Here is a 13,936-nt window from a genome sequence, read left to right on the forward strand (position 1 = left end):
TATAAAACTGACAACCTCCTTAGGGGCCTTGGCCGTTACCTCTCTGGTATCCAGGACCGGCTTACCCATGTGAATGGTTCTTAGGCCAGCCAGCAAGGGGCGCATATCTACATCACCACGGACAGCCAAGCCACGCTGAGATCCCTGGAATCGTGTTGTCAGGGGTCTCTGCTGACTTGGGAGTGCCGTAACACCATAAAGCAACTGGCCAGAGGAAACAAGGTGACTCTACTATGGGTACCAGGGCACTGTGGTGTTGAAGGAAATGAGAGAGCGGACGAGCTTGCAAAAAGTGCATCTAGGCTAAGACCTGCTGGACCTGAGCCTTTCTGTGGGATAGGAAAAGACCAATACAAAGCTGCGGTCCAGCTATGGGAGTTGAACAGTAGGACAATCCACTGGACTAACACTCCTAGACTTGCTCAGGCAAAGAAATTCGTGAAGATTTCACCTACTTACACCAGAAAACTCCTGAAGCTGTCACGAGCGGAGCTTCGGGTGATGGTGGGACTGCTGACGGGGCACTGTCGGTACAAACATCATTTGTACCGTATGGGTAAGTCAGCAGACGAGATTTGCAGGCTCTGTGGATCGGAAGTAGAAACTTCTGAACACTTGATATGCAAGTGTCCAGAGCTGGCTGGCCTAAGAACCATTCACATGGGCAAGCCGGTCCTGGATACCAGAGAGGTAATGGCCAAGGCCCCTAGGGAGGTTGTCAATTTTATTAACGTCGTTGACGACCTCCCTGGGTTTCTATGAATGAGTAGGGTAGTGAACAAAAGATCTGCATGGTCGCAGTTCCCGGAAGGCTCACCGAAGCAAAACGACCCCAGTTCAAATAATAATAATAATAGGCCAGCCAGCACCGGACATTTGCATACCATGTGTTCGGCTGTTTCTGCTTCCGATCCACAGAGTCTGCAAATCTCATCTGCTGACTTTCTCATACGGTACAAATGATGTTTGCACCGACAGTGTCTCGTCAGCAGTCTCACCATCACCCGAAGCTCGGCTCGTGACATCTTCAAGAGATTTTTGGCGTAGGTAGGTGAAATCGTCATGAATTTCTTTGCCTGAACAAGTCTAGGAATGTAATTCCAGTGGATTATCCTGTTGTTCAACTCCCATAGCTGGACCGCAGCTTTATATTGGTCTTTTCCTAGCCCACAGAAAGGCTCAGGTCCAGCAGGTTAACCTTGATGCACTTTTTGCAAGTTCATCAGCTTTTTCATTTGCTTCAACCCTACAGTGCCCTATAGTAGAGTCACCTTATTTCCTCTGGACAGTTGTTTTATGGTGTTACGGCACTCCCAAGTCAGCAGAGACCCCTGGCAACACGATTCCAGGGATCTCAGCATGGTTTGGCTGTCCATGGTGATGTAGATATGCGCCCCCTTGAGGTACATTTTGAGACACTTCTGAGCACATGCATTAACAGCCATTATCTCGGTCTGTAGAATCGAGGGCTCACGTCCCAGGGCTTTAGAGATCCTCAGTTTAGGTCCATATATTCCAATGCCGGTGCCCTTCTCTGATTTTGATCCATCTGTGAACCATATGGATGACTTTCTGTCCAGACGATTTACGAGTCTTATTGCACTAGGAGGGTCATTTATAACCGTTTCAAAGGGCGTTTCAAATTCGTAGGTGGTTGGCATAACATCCGATGGTTCTGCCAAGAGGTTTGAATATAATTGATTCAGTATCCTCATATGTCCAATCCAGTTTCCAGGAAGGAGCTTTCCATTAAGGGAAATTCTTATTGCTTCCAGCAGGCTACATTTCCTCACATGATAGATAGAACCCCTCCCTGAGGGCATCCCCTGCACGTCAGCACGGTCACTTCGATTTCTCCCAGATAGGCTGTAACGGTTCGTCCTTTCAACATAGCTGATATCCACTTAACAGTGAAGGGTTCTATCATTTTCCTTTGGCCATAAGTCTTAGACGTCGATCTTGAACTTGATTTGTGCCCCTTCATCGTCCGGTGCCTACTCTTCTTCGGTTTTGGGCATTACCACACTTGACAACATCTCACAACATTAGTTGGATTTCTGTTCATACGTTAAGCGATTTTTCGAAATGACAACCCCGCCTCCCGTAGACCAATAATTCGACCTCTCTCAAATTCACTCAGAGAGATGAAGAGTTCTAAAAATAATAATGAAAGAGTAAGGGTAGACAAAAAGAATAATACTCACTATTCTCCTCTTCAACATCCAGAATCCCTTGGAGAACATCGCAGCACTGCTTTATATACATCGCCTCCCTCAAGAACATCTTCGGTTTCAATTTGATCAGAACGAAGAGCTGCAGATCCGCATAAATGGAATTGAAGAGATTCTTCAACACAGCAGCTTCCTGGTTCGACCTGTTCTTCAACCACGCCTCCAGAATGGGCGACCAGGGCAGGACGGAGGCACTCATGAACACCATCCCCATACGGGACACCGTGGCTGGGCTCGCGTTGTCCACGTTGTCGGGTTCGAAGACGAGCTTGCAATTGGCGGCCATCACTATGCGATCGCCGTTGGCCAAAGTCAGCGTCTTGTTGTCGTCGAGGACGGAATTCAGGTTTTCGATCCAGACGGCATCTACCGGACCATCTAGAACTAGCCTGGAAATGTGGTGGTGAATTAATGGTAGTAGTGGATCAAAGTAGTATTGAAGCGAACAAGAACCTGAAGTATTCTAGTTTACGGAGGAAATATCCTATGCGAAAATTCATGCAGGTAATATGAGCTGAGGAGGTCGTCAACGACGTTAATAAAATTGACAACCTCCTTAGGGACCTTGGCCGTTACTTCTCTGGTATCCAGGACCGGCTTACCCATGTGAATAGCTCTTAGTCCAGCCAGCTCCGGACACTTGCATAACGGTACAAATGATGTTTGTACCGACAGTGCCCCGTCAGCAGTCCCACCATCACGCGAAGCTCGGCTCGCGACAGCTTCAGGAGCTTTTAGGGGTAGGTAGGTGAAATCGTCACGAATTTCTTTGCCTGAGCAAGTCTAGGAGTGTTAGTCCAGTGGATTGTCCTATTGTTCAACTCCCATAGCTGGACCGCTGCTTTGTATTGGTCTTTTCCTATCCTACAGAACGGCTCAGGTCCAGCAGGTCTTAACCTTGATGCACTTTTTGCAAGTTCATCCGCTCTTTCATTTCCTTCAACCCCACAGTGCCCTGGTACCCACAGTAGAGTCACCTTATTTCCTCTGGCCAGTTGCTTTATGTTGTTACGGCACTCCCAAGTCAGCAAAGACCCCTGACAACACGATTCCAGGGATCTCAGCGTGGTTTGGCTGTCCGTGGTGATGTAGATATGCACCCCCTTGAGGTTCATTTTGAGACACTCCTGGGCGCATACATAAACAGCCATTATCTCGGTCTGCAGAATCGAGGGCTAATTCCCCAGGGGTTTAGAGATTCTCAGTTTGGGTCCATATATCCCAATGCCGGTGCCCTTCTCTGTTTTGGTCCATCTGTGAACCATATGGATGACTTTTTGTCCAGACGATTTACGAGACTTATTGCACTAGGACGGTTATTTATAACCGTTTCAAAGGGCGTTTCAAAATCGTAGGTGGTTGGCATAATATCTGATGGTTTTGCGAGGAGGTTTGAATCTAGTTGATTCAGTATCCTCATATGTCCAACCCAGTTTCCAGGAAGGAGTTTTCCATTAAGGGAAATTCTTATTGCTTCGAGCAGCCATAAATACATGCATGTCATGCTTGTTCGTTCGGTGATGCTCTACACTCTACAGTATATGTATTGCAAATTCACAGGGCAACAAAAAAATTTTTTTTTTCGGTGCCTGGGATTTTAGAACCGATTTTGACTATATTCGGAACGGTAAATCTGTACATGCAATCCGTTTTTCTCTATCAGCTCTACTTTTTTAGATACATTAACTTATCTATCAATAAGGTTTTCATTCAATATATTCGTTTATGAGAGTTCTAAAATTATTACCTATATATTTTCATTAATGTAGGTACAATGACAGTCAATGTATTGGAACAAGGAACCGAAATTACCTTTTACCGTACAAGAGAAAAAGATCAGGGACCCTATACTCGACAAGTGATTCGTACTTTTCGAATGTCACACGTTTTGGTATTCTTGACTCGTGAACTTTCAAACGTACACGTTTTCGGTGCGAATGCTTACTGCGAGCGCTTTTTGGCATTCGTTTTGATTCTTTGACAATCTGAATGCCATAGAGATATATTCTTAAGTCATATTTATTGCTCTGAGTTAATGTAAGACGAAATAGTACTATTGTTATTAATGGATCGATTCGATGATGTTGAACAAATAGATCAGCGGAGATATGGTCAGCGAGGAGAACCATTCAATGATTTGAGTGTTGGAGTTTTTGGATATCCTCAAAGAACATGGATGATGACACCTCTGGAAAATGAACCAGTAGAAGGAACTCCAAAATATTTATAAAACAAAAAACAGAAAGAAATCCGAAGCTTGAAGATGTGATGGGATTCTGGAGCTGTCTACTCAAGCATAGGGTTTTTCATTATACATCGGAGACAGCAAGTAACATTGTCAATGCTTGTGTAGTGCTCCATAAAGAAGAAGAGAGGTATTGATTTGAGGATAGGTTATGAAATCTTACTTTTTGGTTTCCTCTTGCTCAGTTAGAATTGTTTTTCTTCATTCCACTAAGGGAAATGTCTTACTTCCGCGAAATCATTAGAAAAGCATGGACTTCTAAGATAACAACTGGGCAATTTGGGAGTTTAGGTATTTTCGAAGAAGATGAGTGTATCAAGAACAAAGAATTTTGAGCAGAAGGGTCTAACCCTGAAGCCCGAGGTACCAGGCTTCAACAATTACTAAGCCAATCGGAATTGAACCATTTTAGTCTTTTCCAGTATTAACTTGAAACCATGATGATAATTCATTGAATATTCCAACGATATTCCTGGTTTGGCAGAAAATTCCATTGAAGGCAAAATCCTTTATGAGGAAAGGATCTTCAGCTGAAGAATGCAATATAACAATTTTGTATATTGAAAGTTTCAACACCTTCAAAAACTGAATGGTTAAAAAAATCGTGGTTACCACCAATTATTTAGCAATTTGAAATCGATATTTTTTTTGCAGATGCTATTATTCCAAATGACAATTCGGTGGTATCTTTCTGCTTCAGAAATATATTCTAATCTTTTTGAGTATCAATACTAAGAGTTAAGTAGGGGTGAATCCATAAGTTTATAATTTTTTCAACCCAAAACAATAAATTTTGCATGAAATCTGACTGCACCGAGTTTCAACTTATCGATTCATTATACACTGCGCAAAAGAATTAACGCACATTATGGAAATCTCAACTGAACAACTGAAGGTGTTCTCAATGATAATTATTTTTATCAGAATTATGCATGCATATGTTATCCACTTTCAACGTTTTTCTTCAATACAGATGTTTTTTTTTTCACAGCAGGAATAAAAAAAGAGTGATTATCAGATTTTGAATGTATTGGCTCCTTTCTGAAATCAGTTGTTCTCGATCAATTCTAGTGATCAATAGTTTTTCTTTCGTTTGATTTTCTACACTCGATCGCTATGCAACGCGAAACACGCAATTTGACCCAAGAGGAATGTGCCCAAGCGGTAGTTTTGCGAGAAGAAGGGTGGACATACACAAGAATTGCAGAAAGGTTTGGAGTTTCCCATACAAGTGTGTCCAGAATGTTGCAGCGATTCAGGGAGACAGGTATGAATGTCCGAAGACCAGGACAGGGTAGACCACAGGTAACAACTGCCATTCAAGAACGTTACTTGAGAGTTTCTTCGTTGAGACAACGGTTTGCAACCGCTCGCCTCCTTCAAAATCAGCTTGAGCAAACTCATGGGGTGCAAATTAGCACTCACACAATAAGAAATCGTCTCAGAGAATATGATTTAAGGCCTCGTGTCGCGGCAAGCGGCCCAGCTCTTACCCCAGCTCATCGAAGGGCGCGTTTGGATTTTGCGGGAGAGCATATCCATTGGTAGGAGGCTGATTGGGAAAGAGTTCTCTTCACAAATGAGTCTAGATTCTGCCTCTACCATTGTGATCGACGTTCCCTTGTATATAGACGTCCACATAAATAATATGCTCAGTGCACTTTTTCCCAATCAGCCTCTTCCCAATGGATATGCTCTCTCGCAAAATCCAAACGCGCCCTTCGATGGGCTGGGGTAAGAGCTGGGCCTTTTGCCGCGACACGAGGCCTTAAATCATATTCTCTGAGGCGATTTCTTATTGTGTGAGTGCTAATTTGCACCCCATGAGTTTGCTCAAGCTGATTTTGAAGGAGGCGAGCGGTTGCAAACCGTTGTCTCAACGAAGAAACTCTCAAGTAACGTTCTTGAATGGCAGTTGTTACCCGTGGTCTACCCTGTCCTGGTCTTCGGACATTCATACCTGTCTCCCTGAATCGCTGCAACATTCTGGACACACTTGTATGGGAAACTCCAAACCTTTCTGCAATTCTTGTGTATGTCCACCCTTCTTCTCGCAAAACTACCGCTTGGGCACATTCCTCTTGGGTCAAATTGCGTGTTTCGCGTTGCATAGCGATCGAGTGTAGAAAATCAAACGAAAGAAAAACTATTAATCACTAGAATTGATCGAGAACAACTGATTTCAGAAAGGAGCCAATACATTCAAAATCTGATAATCTCATCTTTTTTATTCCTGCTGGGAAAAAACATCTGTAATGAAGAAAAACATTGAAAGTGGATAACATATGCATGCATGATTCTGATAAAAATAATTATCATTGAGAACACCTTCAGTTATAGAATAAATTTGAGATTTCCATAATGTGCGTTAATTCTTTTGCGCAGTGTAGTTTGGCTCCCAGGCTCATTGTCCGATCCTCCAGATCTCAGAGAGCGCTATGACAACCAGTCGAAAGTTACACGCAGGTCCGCGCTACCCTTTATATATCCTACATAGGACGGAGAAATTTCAGTCGTTAGACGAACAATCGCGATGACCGCAACCGTTTTCAAAATTTTCACCACCTCACGCTTTTAACAAGCATCACCAGATCAGACGTCAATCAGGAAAAGTACGAAAATGAGTTTCGCGCCAACTAGATCATCATGAATTGGACGAGAAAACATTTCTTTATTTTCTTTTTTTTTGTTGACATATCAAGAAGATACCGATGAGAAGAAAATAGATCCGGATAAGAGGTGATATTATTTTTAGGTAAATATTCTCTGAGCAAGAACAGACAAACGGTGGCTCTAAAGTATCTTGAGCTGCAGTTGAAGAGAAATAGGGCATGCAAAGATTGGAGACGATGGTGTTTGTCATTGATGAGATTGACAAAAGCTCAGAATATTTCCGAATGTTAGGTTAGGCGCCCTGATAAAAAACCCATCGTAGATAACAAAAAATGTTTATGCATTGGAAATATTTCCCCAAAAATTATGTCGCCTCTGATACGTACAATTTTCTCTCATCAATATCAGCTCGACATGTCAACAATAAAAAAAATAAGGAAATATTTTTTCGTACAATTCATGAGGATCTGGTAGGCGCGAAACTCAGATTCGGACTTTTCCTGATTGACGTCTGATCTGGTGATGTTCAGTTTGTCGCATGGGGTCGTGGGAATTTGGATAACTGTTGGAGTCATCGCAATTTTCGTCTAACCATTGAAATTGAGACATTTCATGTCGGATATACAAAGGGTAGCGAGCGCCGACGTCTAGCGTTCACCTGGTTGTCATAGCGACGGAGCAGACCCACGACGTCGCTGCCTCAGATCCGTAGGATCAGGCACCGAGGCTGGAGCCGCCTCCATCTAGACTCCAGAGCATAGTCATAATAAAATAACATGGACTGGCCCTCACGTGGCTTCTACTCGCATCGCTTTGCAGACTATCATAGAGGGGGAGGTGTCGTGAAGGATGGAGTTATTAATGGCAAAACATACGAATTGGCTATGGGACTAACGCGTTTTCAATTTTTTTCAATAGAAATATGGAGTTATTCGGATGAGAATAGTATAGAAATAGCTTAATATGGCTATGGGAATAACGCGCTTTCGATTTTTCTTTAAGAAAACTATTGAGATATTCGGATGGGAATAGTAGATATTGAAAAAGCTAAATGAATCACATTCAGGAACTGTATAGTATACAGGGTGAGTCTTTGACTTGTACATATATTTTAACCGAAGGTTTTTGAGGTCAAAAGAAACACTTTTTTCATTTACCAATTTTTCAGATTCGGCCCTGTTAAAAAAATATAGCCATTTTAAATTTTCAAAATGAGCTAATTCACCCCTGAAAACCGGAACACAGAAGTTTTCTCAAGCATAAGATATACCTTTTGAACCTTGGAAATAAGCTACTAAATTAGAAAAACCATCATAAACTGACGTTTAACATTCCATTTGTTGAACAGAGTACTGTTCATAATAAAATAAATAAGTTATTCCAATTTCGTTGACGCTAAAGATTAAATATTCTTTTCTTGATTTTCTATTTCATTTTCGATAATTATAACGAATTGAGCTCGCTACCACCCATATTAGCTCTCATATTCATATCCATTCATTCATTATATTTCATTTATATGATATCGTTGTTTATTTCATTTCGTACAAGAATTGCCATTTAACCTTAAAATCTCAAATAAATAATATTCATCTGTGAAAGTTCTAACACAGACTATAGTAGTCTGTGATTTTAAGTTTGAATTTCAAATTTCGAGTGATACCAAATATAAACACAGCAGTTCGGTTCGAATAATCTATGTTCTAACCTAAAATTTTTATTTACAGTTCACAGTTCACACTGTTATTGTTATAAGATATTTGTTATGAAATGAAGCATTTGATTTGTTCCAACTATATCATAAAAATATTGAAATGCATCAATATTTTTGAAGCCATCAGTATGGAAATATGTAAAATATTCTAATCAATGGAAAATGTTAAGACTCAACTTGTTATCAAATTTGTTCTTAATGTGTACCTACATTATAGCCAACTTTACTACTTAATTCATCTTGATTTTGGCATTAAAAATAAATGAGAAGTATTCAATATAAATATCCACAATAGAATATCCTGTTTCTTTCAACTCACCTAATTTGTTTTCACATTAAAACAATTATGGCCCTCTTGGAAGTATGTCAATCATATGCTCTAAGGATGGATTTATGGAATAGCAAAAAAATAAAAGTATTCAATCTCAATCACATGAAAATTTGTCTAGTATGTACCTAGTCCTAGTGGTATGTTTCGATGTGAGTTTGAATGGCCCGAAAAAGAATACAGTATTGTTCGATAGCAGCAGTCTTTAGTGGGATATTAATTGTTGTCATTATAATGGGACTATTTTGTGAAAACTTTTTTAAACATGGGCTTTATGAATAATCTGGATTTTTCAAAAAGAATGTTGATTTTAGTGAAGTGTCTTCTTATTATCAAAGCTGTGCCAAAGCTCAGTAATTTGTAATCAAATCGAGGAGTTGAGGTGAGCTTATTCAAATAACTTCATTTTCAAACTAAGTTGGCTAGTACTTCAATTCTAAAATCTGAGACATGACATCATAGTAAATATTCATTTCTGTAGTTTTTTTTCCACAACAGAACAGAGTTGCATTCAGCCAAAGTACCCAATTTTTTGAATTTTACAGATAATTTTTTTTTTAAGATCAAGTTATTCAAGTTATTTGTACGAGAAAATATGAAGAATACTTTTATTTTTCAAATTAGCCAAATATTCTTCAATGAACGTTCAAATTACTCTTAAGAGTTGGTTTTTCGAATTTTTATGGGTTGTAATGTTCATAATAAAGAAACAGAAGAATGTGTATGGAATCTTGTGTTCGGAGAAGATGTATCACATCAAAAAAAAGCTAAATTTCAAAAATAATTTCCTTCAATACAACCATTTACGAGATATAGCCGAAAATAACAATTTTTAACGATTTTCAACAGCCTGTATCTTTTTAACCGAGCCGAATCGGAAAAAATGGTAAAGGAAAAGAGTGTTTCTTTTGACCTCAGGAATCTTGGGTTAAAATATATGTACAAGTCAAAGACTCACCCTGTATATGTATACAGTACTATTATATTCTACTATATATTATATATATAGTACTATTATATTCTAGGTATATCAAAAGATAAAAATTCATCTCACCAGCAGAAATCAGTTTTCTTCAATTTCAAAGATCTCCTCCACAAAGTTGAGAAAATACCATCAGTCCAGTCATTGGTGGCCACGTCCAGCCGACCAAACATTTGTGGAGCTGTAATTGCCTGAAAATTTGCAATACATGCATAAAATGTCATATTTTCTTAGCCTCTGTTCTCTTGGGAAGTTTGGAATGAACATGCATTCAGTGAAATTGATGAAATATTTTTACCTTTGGGTTCATCCTCATTTCTTTATGTGGTTGTCCCATGTCTGTCATTGCTCTCATCAAACAAAGCATACATTTCGTTTTTCCTGCTCCAGTAGGACCTGCAAAGAAAAATAATTGGATATTGAACCATCAATTGATTGATAATTATCATATTTCATAAAATTAGATGAAATTAAGGAAACGGTTTGAAATTCTATTCATATGAGCAGTGATTAATTATTTATCATTGAAGCTGTTGGCGCTATTGATGTAGAACATTGATATCAATACATTGAAATTATCATATTGAATTATACTGACCTAAAACCATAAGACCATGTCTGACAAGGGATGTCTCATATAACTGTATTATCTTCAGATTCCAACCAGGATGATTTACTAGTCTCATAGAAGCGATATTCTTTGTTAAAGCTTTCTGGAGATCTTTCCACGAGAATGTCGTCAATTTTATACCAGGAAAGGTATCATCAATGAGAGACAAGAAGAGAGCTTCATCTTCATCTACGAGCTTACTTAGATTCATATCCCTGAAAAAGTTTGATATTTTACAAATCCTTGATACAACGAGAGAAATATTTCAGTTTTATGTTCATTCACCTGAGCACTCTCATGACGATCGTCTCTTCAGTATCGTAAGGATTGCTTCTCCTCTGAGCGCCTAAGGTTCTTAATACCGATAAGATATTCCTCAGTCCGAAATCATAATGTACCTGAAAAAAAAACAACGTTGATGATATCATTTTTATAATAAATTGCTTGGAAAATAACGTCCTCCATATGGTATACCGATGGATCAAAATCAGAAAAACGCACAGGTATTGGGGTATATGGGCCTAAAACGAGGGTCTCTACATCCCTGGGAAGTGTAGCCTGCAAATCTAGCTGTCTATACTGTCTACGCTCAAAAGTGTCTCATAAGAAACCCCAAAGGGGTTCATATTTACATCACTATAGACAGCCAGGTCAAGCTGAGGTCCTGGAATCATATATCCAGAGGTCTTTACTGACATGAGATTGGCGTAATACCATAAAGCATTGTGGGCATTGTGGTATTGAAAGAAATGAGAAAGCCGATGAACCTGCTAAAAGGGCATCAAGGTTGACACCTGTTGGTCCTGAGCCCTTCAGTGGTCTTGGAAAAAATACCAGTAGAAGAGAACGGAGAGATGCAATAGGAAAATCCTCTGGAGAAATACCCGGGTCTTATTCAAGCAAAAAAATTTGTGGTGCTTTCACTGACCTATACCAGAAAGCTCCTGAAGCTACCACGAGCTGACCTCCAGGTGATGGTGGAACTACAGACAGGACACTGTTGGTGCAAATACCTTTTGTACCGCATGGATACGTCAGCAGATGAGATCTGTAGACTCTGTGGAAAGGAGGTAGAAACAGCTGAACGCATAGTGTGCCAATGCCTGGGGTTGACTGGTTTAAGAACCACTCACATGGGAAAGTCAGTTCTGAATGCTCACGAAGTAATAGCCTAGGCTCCTAAGGATGCCATCGGTTTCGTTAACAGTATCGACGGCCTCCCTGGGTTTGTATGAATAGGTAGGGTTAAGAATAAAATATCAACTTGGTCGCAGTTCCCAGTAGGTTAACAGATCCCTTAACGACCTCGATTCAGTGAAACCTCGTAACTACTAGTCCCCTCCTCTTAAAGTTTACTTATAGAAACCTAAACTGTATAAAATCAATTAGTATTCCCCACAAATTTTTTCTCGCAGTATATAAAACTGATTGGATCTTATTCGAAACCAAAATCGCTGTCTACTCTACGTTAGATCATAATAGACGAGAGTATGTAATTCTTGGAGATCCCTGAGATGTTGTTGAACTGGAACATGTTTAGTGATTCTCCAAAACCTCTCAATTCTATCAGTACTCGTGTCCATGCTAACTTTGCCAACTGGGAGCGTACCATTTCATAAATGTCACTTGTTTTTCCTGATCACCAATTCCTGGTAACTTTCGAAGAACTTTAGGAAGAGGGGGCAGCTGGGTAAATGTTTGCCATGCATTAAATTGAAATTTTCATAATATGTTCACAGTGGTAGTTAGAGATTTCAAATAATGTAGTCATGCCAAATCTCATAATTTTTGCTTCTCGGAAGAGAAGGAATTAAATCTATCTCAAAAATCGTACTTTTGAAGGGCTGTCATCAAGAAATATTACTCGATAAAAATTGAGAAGAGTGAGAAGTTCCTCTGTCTAATAGAATAAACTGTAAATATCTTTCATCTTATTGAAATAGACGTACTTGCTTAGACAACTGTTCCTCACAAAGCTGGTACAGAGTGAAGAACTTTCCAGACAGAGTAATGTTATCTCTGAAACCGCATGAAGCCAATTTCACACGTATGATTATCTGTCTATCAGGAACCATCATGGCAACGGTGCGAAACATGATTTTCAGATTTTCCGGCAATTCCTGTCGCCCAGCATAACCTGGATTCATCGTCAGAAAAATTCCAAATTCGATGTTCATTGATACATTGTCGCCATCCCTAAAATATGCCAATTGTTAGATATTGATATAGTACCACTATAGGTATTTGAGAGTCATTCAGTTTTGAGGGTTACTAAGATTTAAATATTTCCAAAAAATGCCCGAAGCACTAAGTACTGGTTAGCAGTAGTAGGAGTGGTTAGCACAGTTCTTAGGAGCACATGAGTGCTCTGAGTACTTTTTGTTTTATGAAAGCTCTACATCTAAGACTCCATTCGCGGCGAAAGAAAGATTGCAAAGAAATGGGTAAGCAATAATTATTGATATTAAGTTTTGTTCATAAAGAGACGTTCGATTTTCAATGACAAGGCGATCGCCATCTACGATTGGAAGCTTTTCTAAATTCTAGATAGAAAACTTTCCATCCAAATGATCCTTCATTCTCACATGAAGATAAACACAGCTTTCCGCTCTTTTCTTGCTTGCAGTACGATGTATATTTGTTGAGCCGCCACTGAGAGCACAGGTAATTCGATTCTGTTGAATTCGTCGAAACAGCCCCAAGTTCCAGATTGTGCGAGACCCTGTAAAATAAAATTCGACAATAAAAAACCAACATACCACATCACTCACACCTTTTCACAGGTAATATTTTTTAAATAAGTTACTAAAATGAAGAAAGAAGAAGCCAACATACTTGCTTAAAAAAGGAGCACAAACTCCTTTCATCGGCCCGGAACCTTTCTGTGGCATAGACAAATGTACCTACAAGACAGAGTTACAGGAGAAGGAAAAAACTGAAAGAAAAACACTCTGGCGGAATCTTCCTGGTTTGGATCATTCCAAAAAGTTTCTTCGAAACTATGACACTGCGACATCCAAGAAGTATCTGGATCTTAGCAAAAATACACTAAACCTCCTCACTAGATTCCTCACAGGGCATTGTCGCCTTAGAAAAGACCTCATGAGAATGGGTCTAGCAGAAAATGACGAGTGCAGATTTTGTAAGGAGGAGGAAGAAACTCCGGATCACCTGGTGACGTAATGCCTCACATCACAAGATACTTGAAGAAGT

At 39.7% G+C, this 13,936-nt stretch overlaps 1 protein-coding gene across 3 annotated transcripts in view; it reads right to left on the reverse strand.

The window, feature by feature from the left end:
- LOC123673800 (dynein axonemal heavy chain 8-like) overlaps positions 1–13,936 on the reverse strand; it is an 80,857-nt gene that overhangs the window by 30,206 nt on the left and 36,715 nt on the right. For all 3 annotated transcript variants that reach the window (XM_045608481.1, XM_045608482.1, XM_045608483.1), the window contains exons 33-39: positions 13,309–13,445; positions 12,673–12,919; positions 11,009–11,121; positions 10,712–10,938; positions 10,412–10,509; positions 10,186–10,304; positions 2,205–2,620 (exon numbers count right to left, since the gene is read on the reverse strand). In XM_045608481.1, coding sequence (XP_045464437.1) covers positions 2,205–2,620; positions 10,186–10,304; positions 10,412–10,509; positions 10,712–10,938; positions 11,009–11,121; positions 12,673–12,919; positions 13,309–13,445 — 1,357 coding nt within the window. The remainder of the gene's footprint in view (positions 1–2,204; positions 2,621–10,185; positions 10,305–10,411; positions 10,510–10,711; positions 10,939–11,008; positions 11,122–12,672; positions 12,920–13,308; positions 13,446–13,936) is intronic.

This window comes from Harmonia axyridis, chromosome 2 (assembly GCF_914767665.1).
Source record: "Harmonia axyridis chromosome 2, icHarAxyr1.1, whole genome shotgun sequence".
Classification (NCBI taxonomy): Eukaryota; Metazoa; Arthropoda; class Insecta; order Coleoptera; family Coccinellidae; genus Harmonia; species Harmonia axyridis.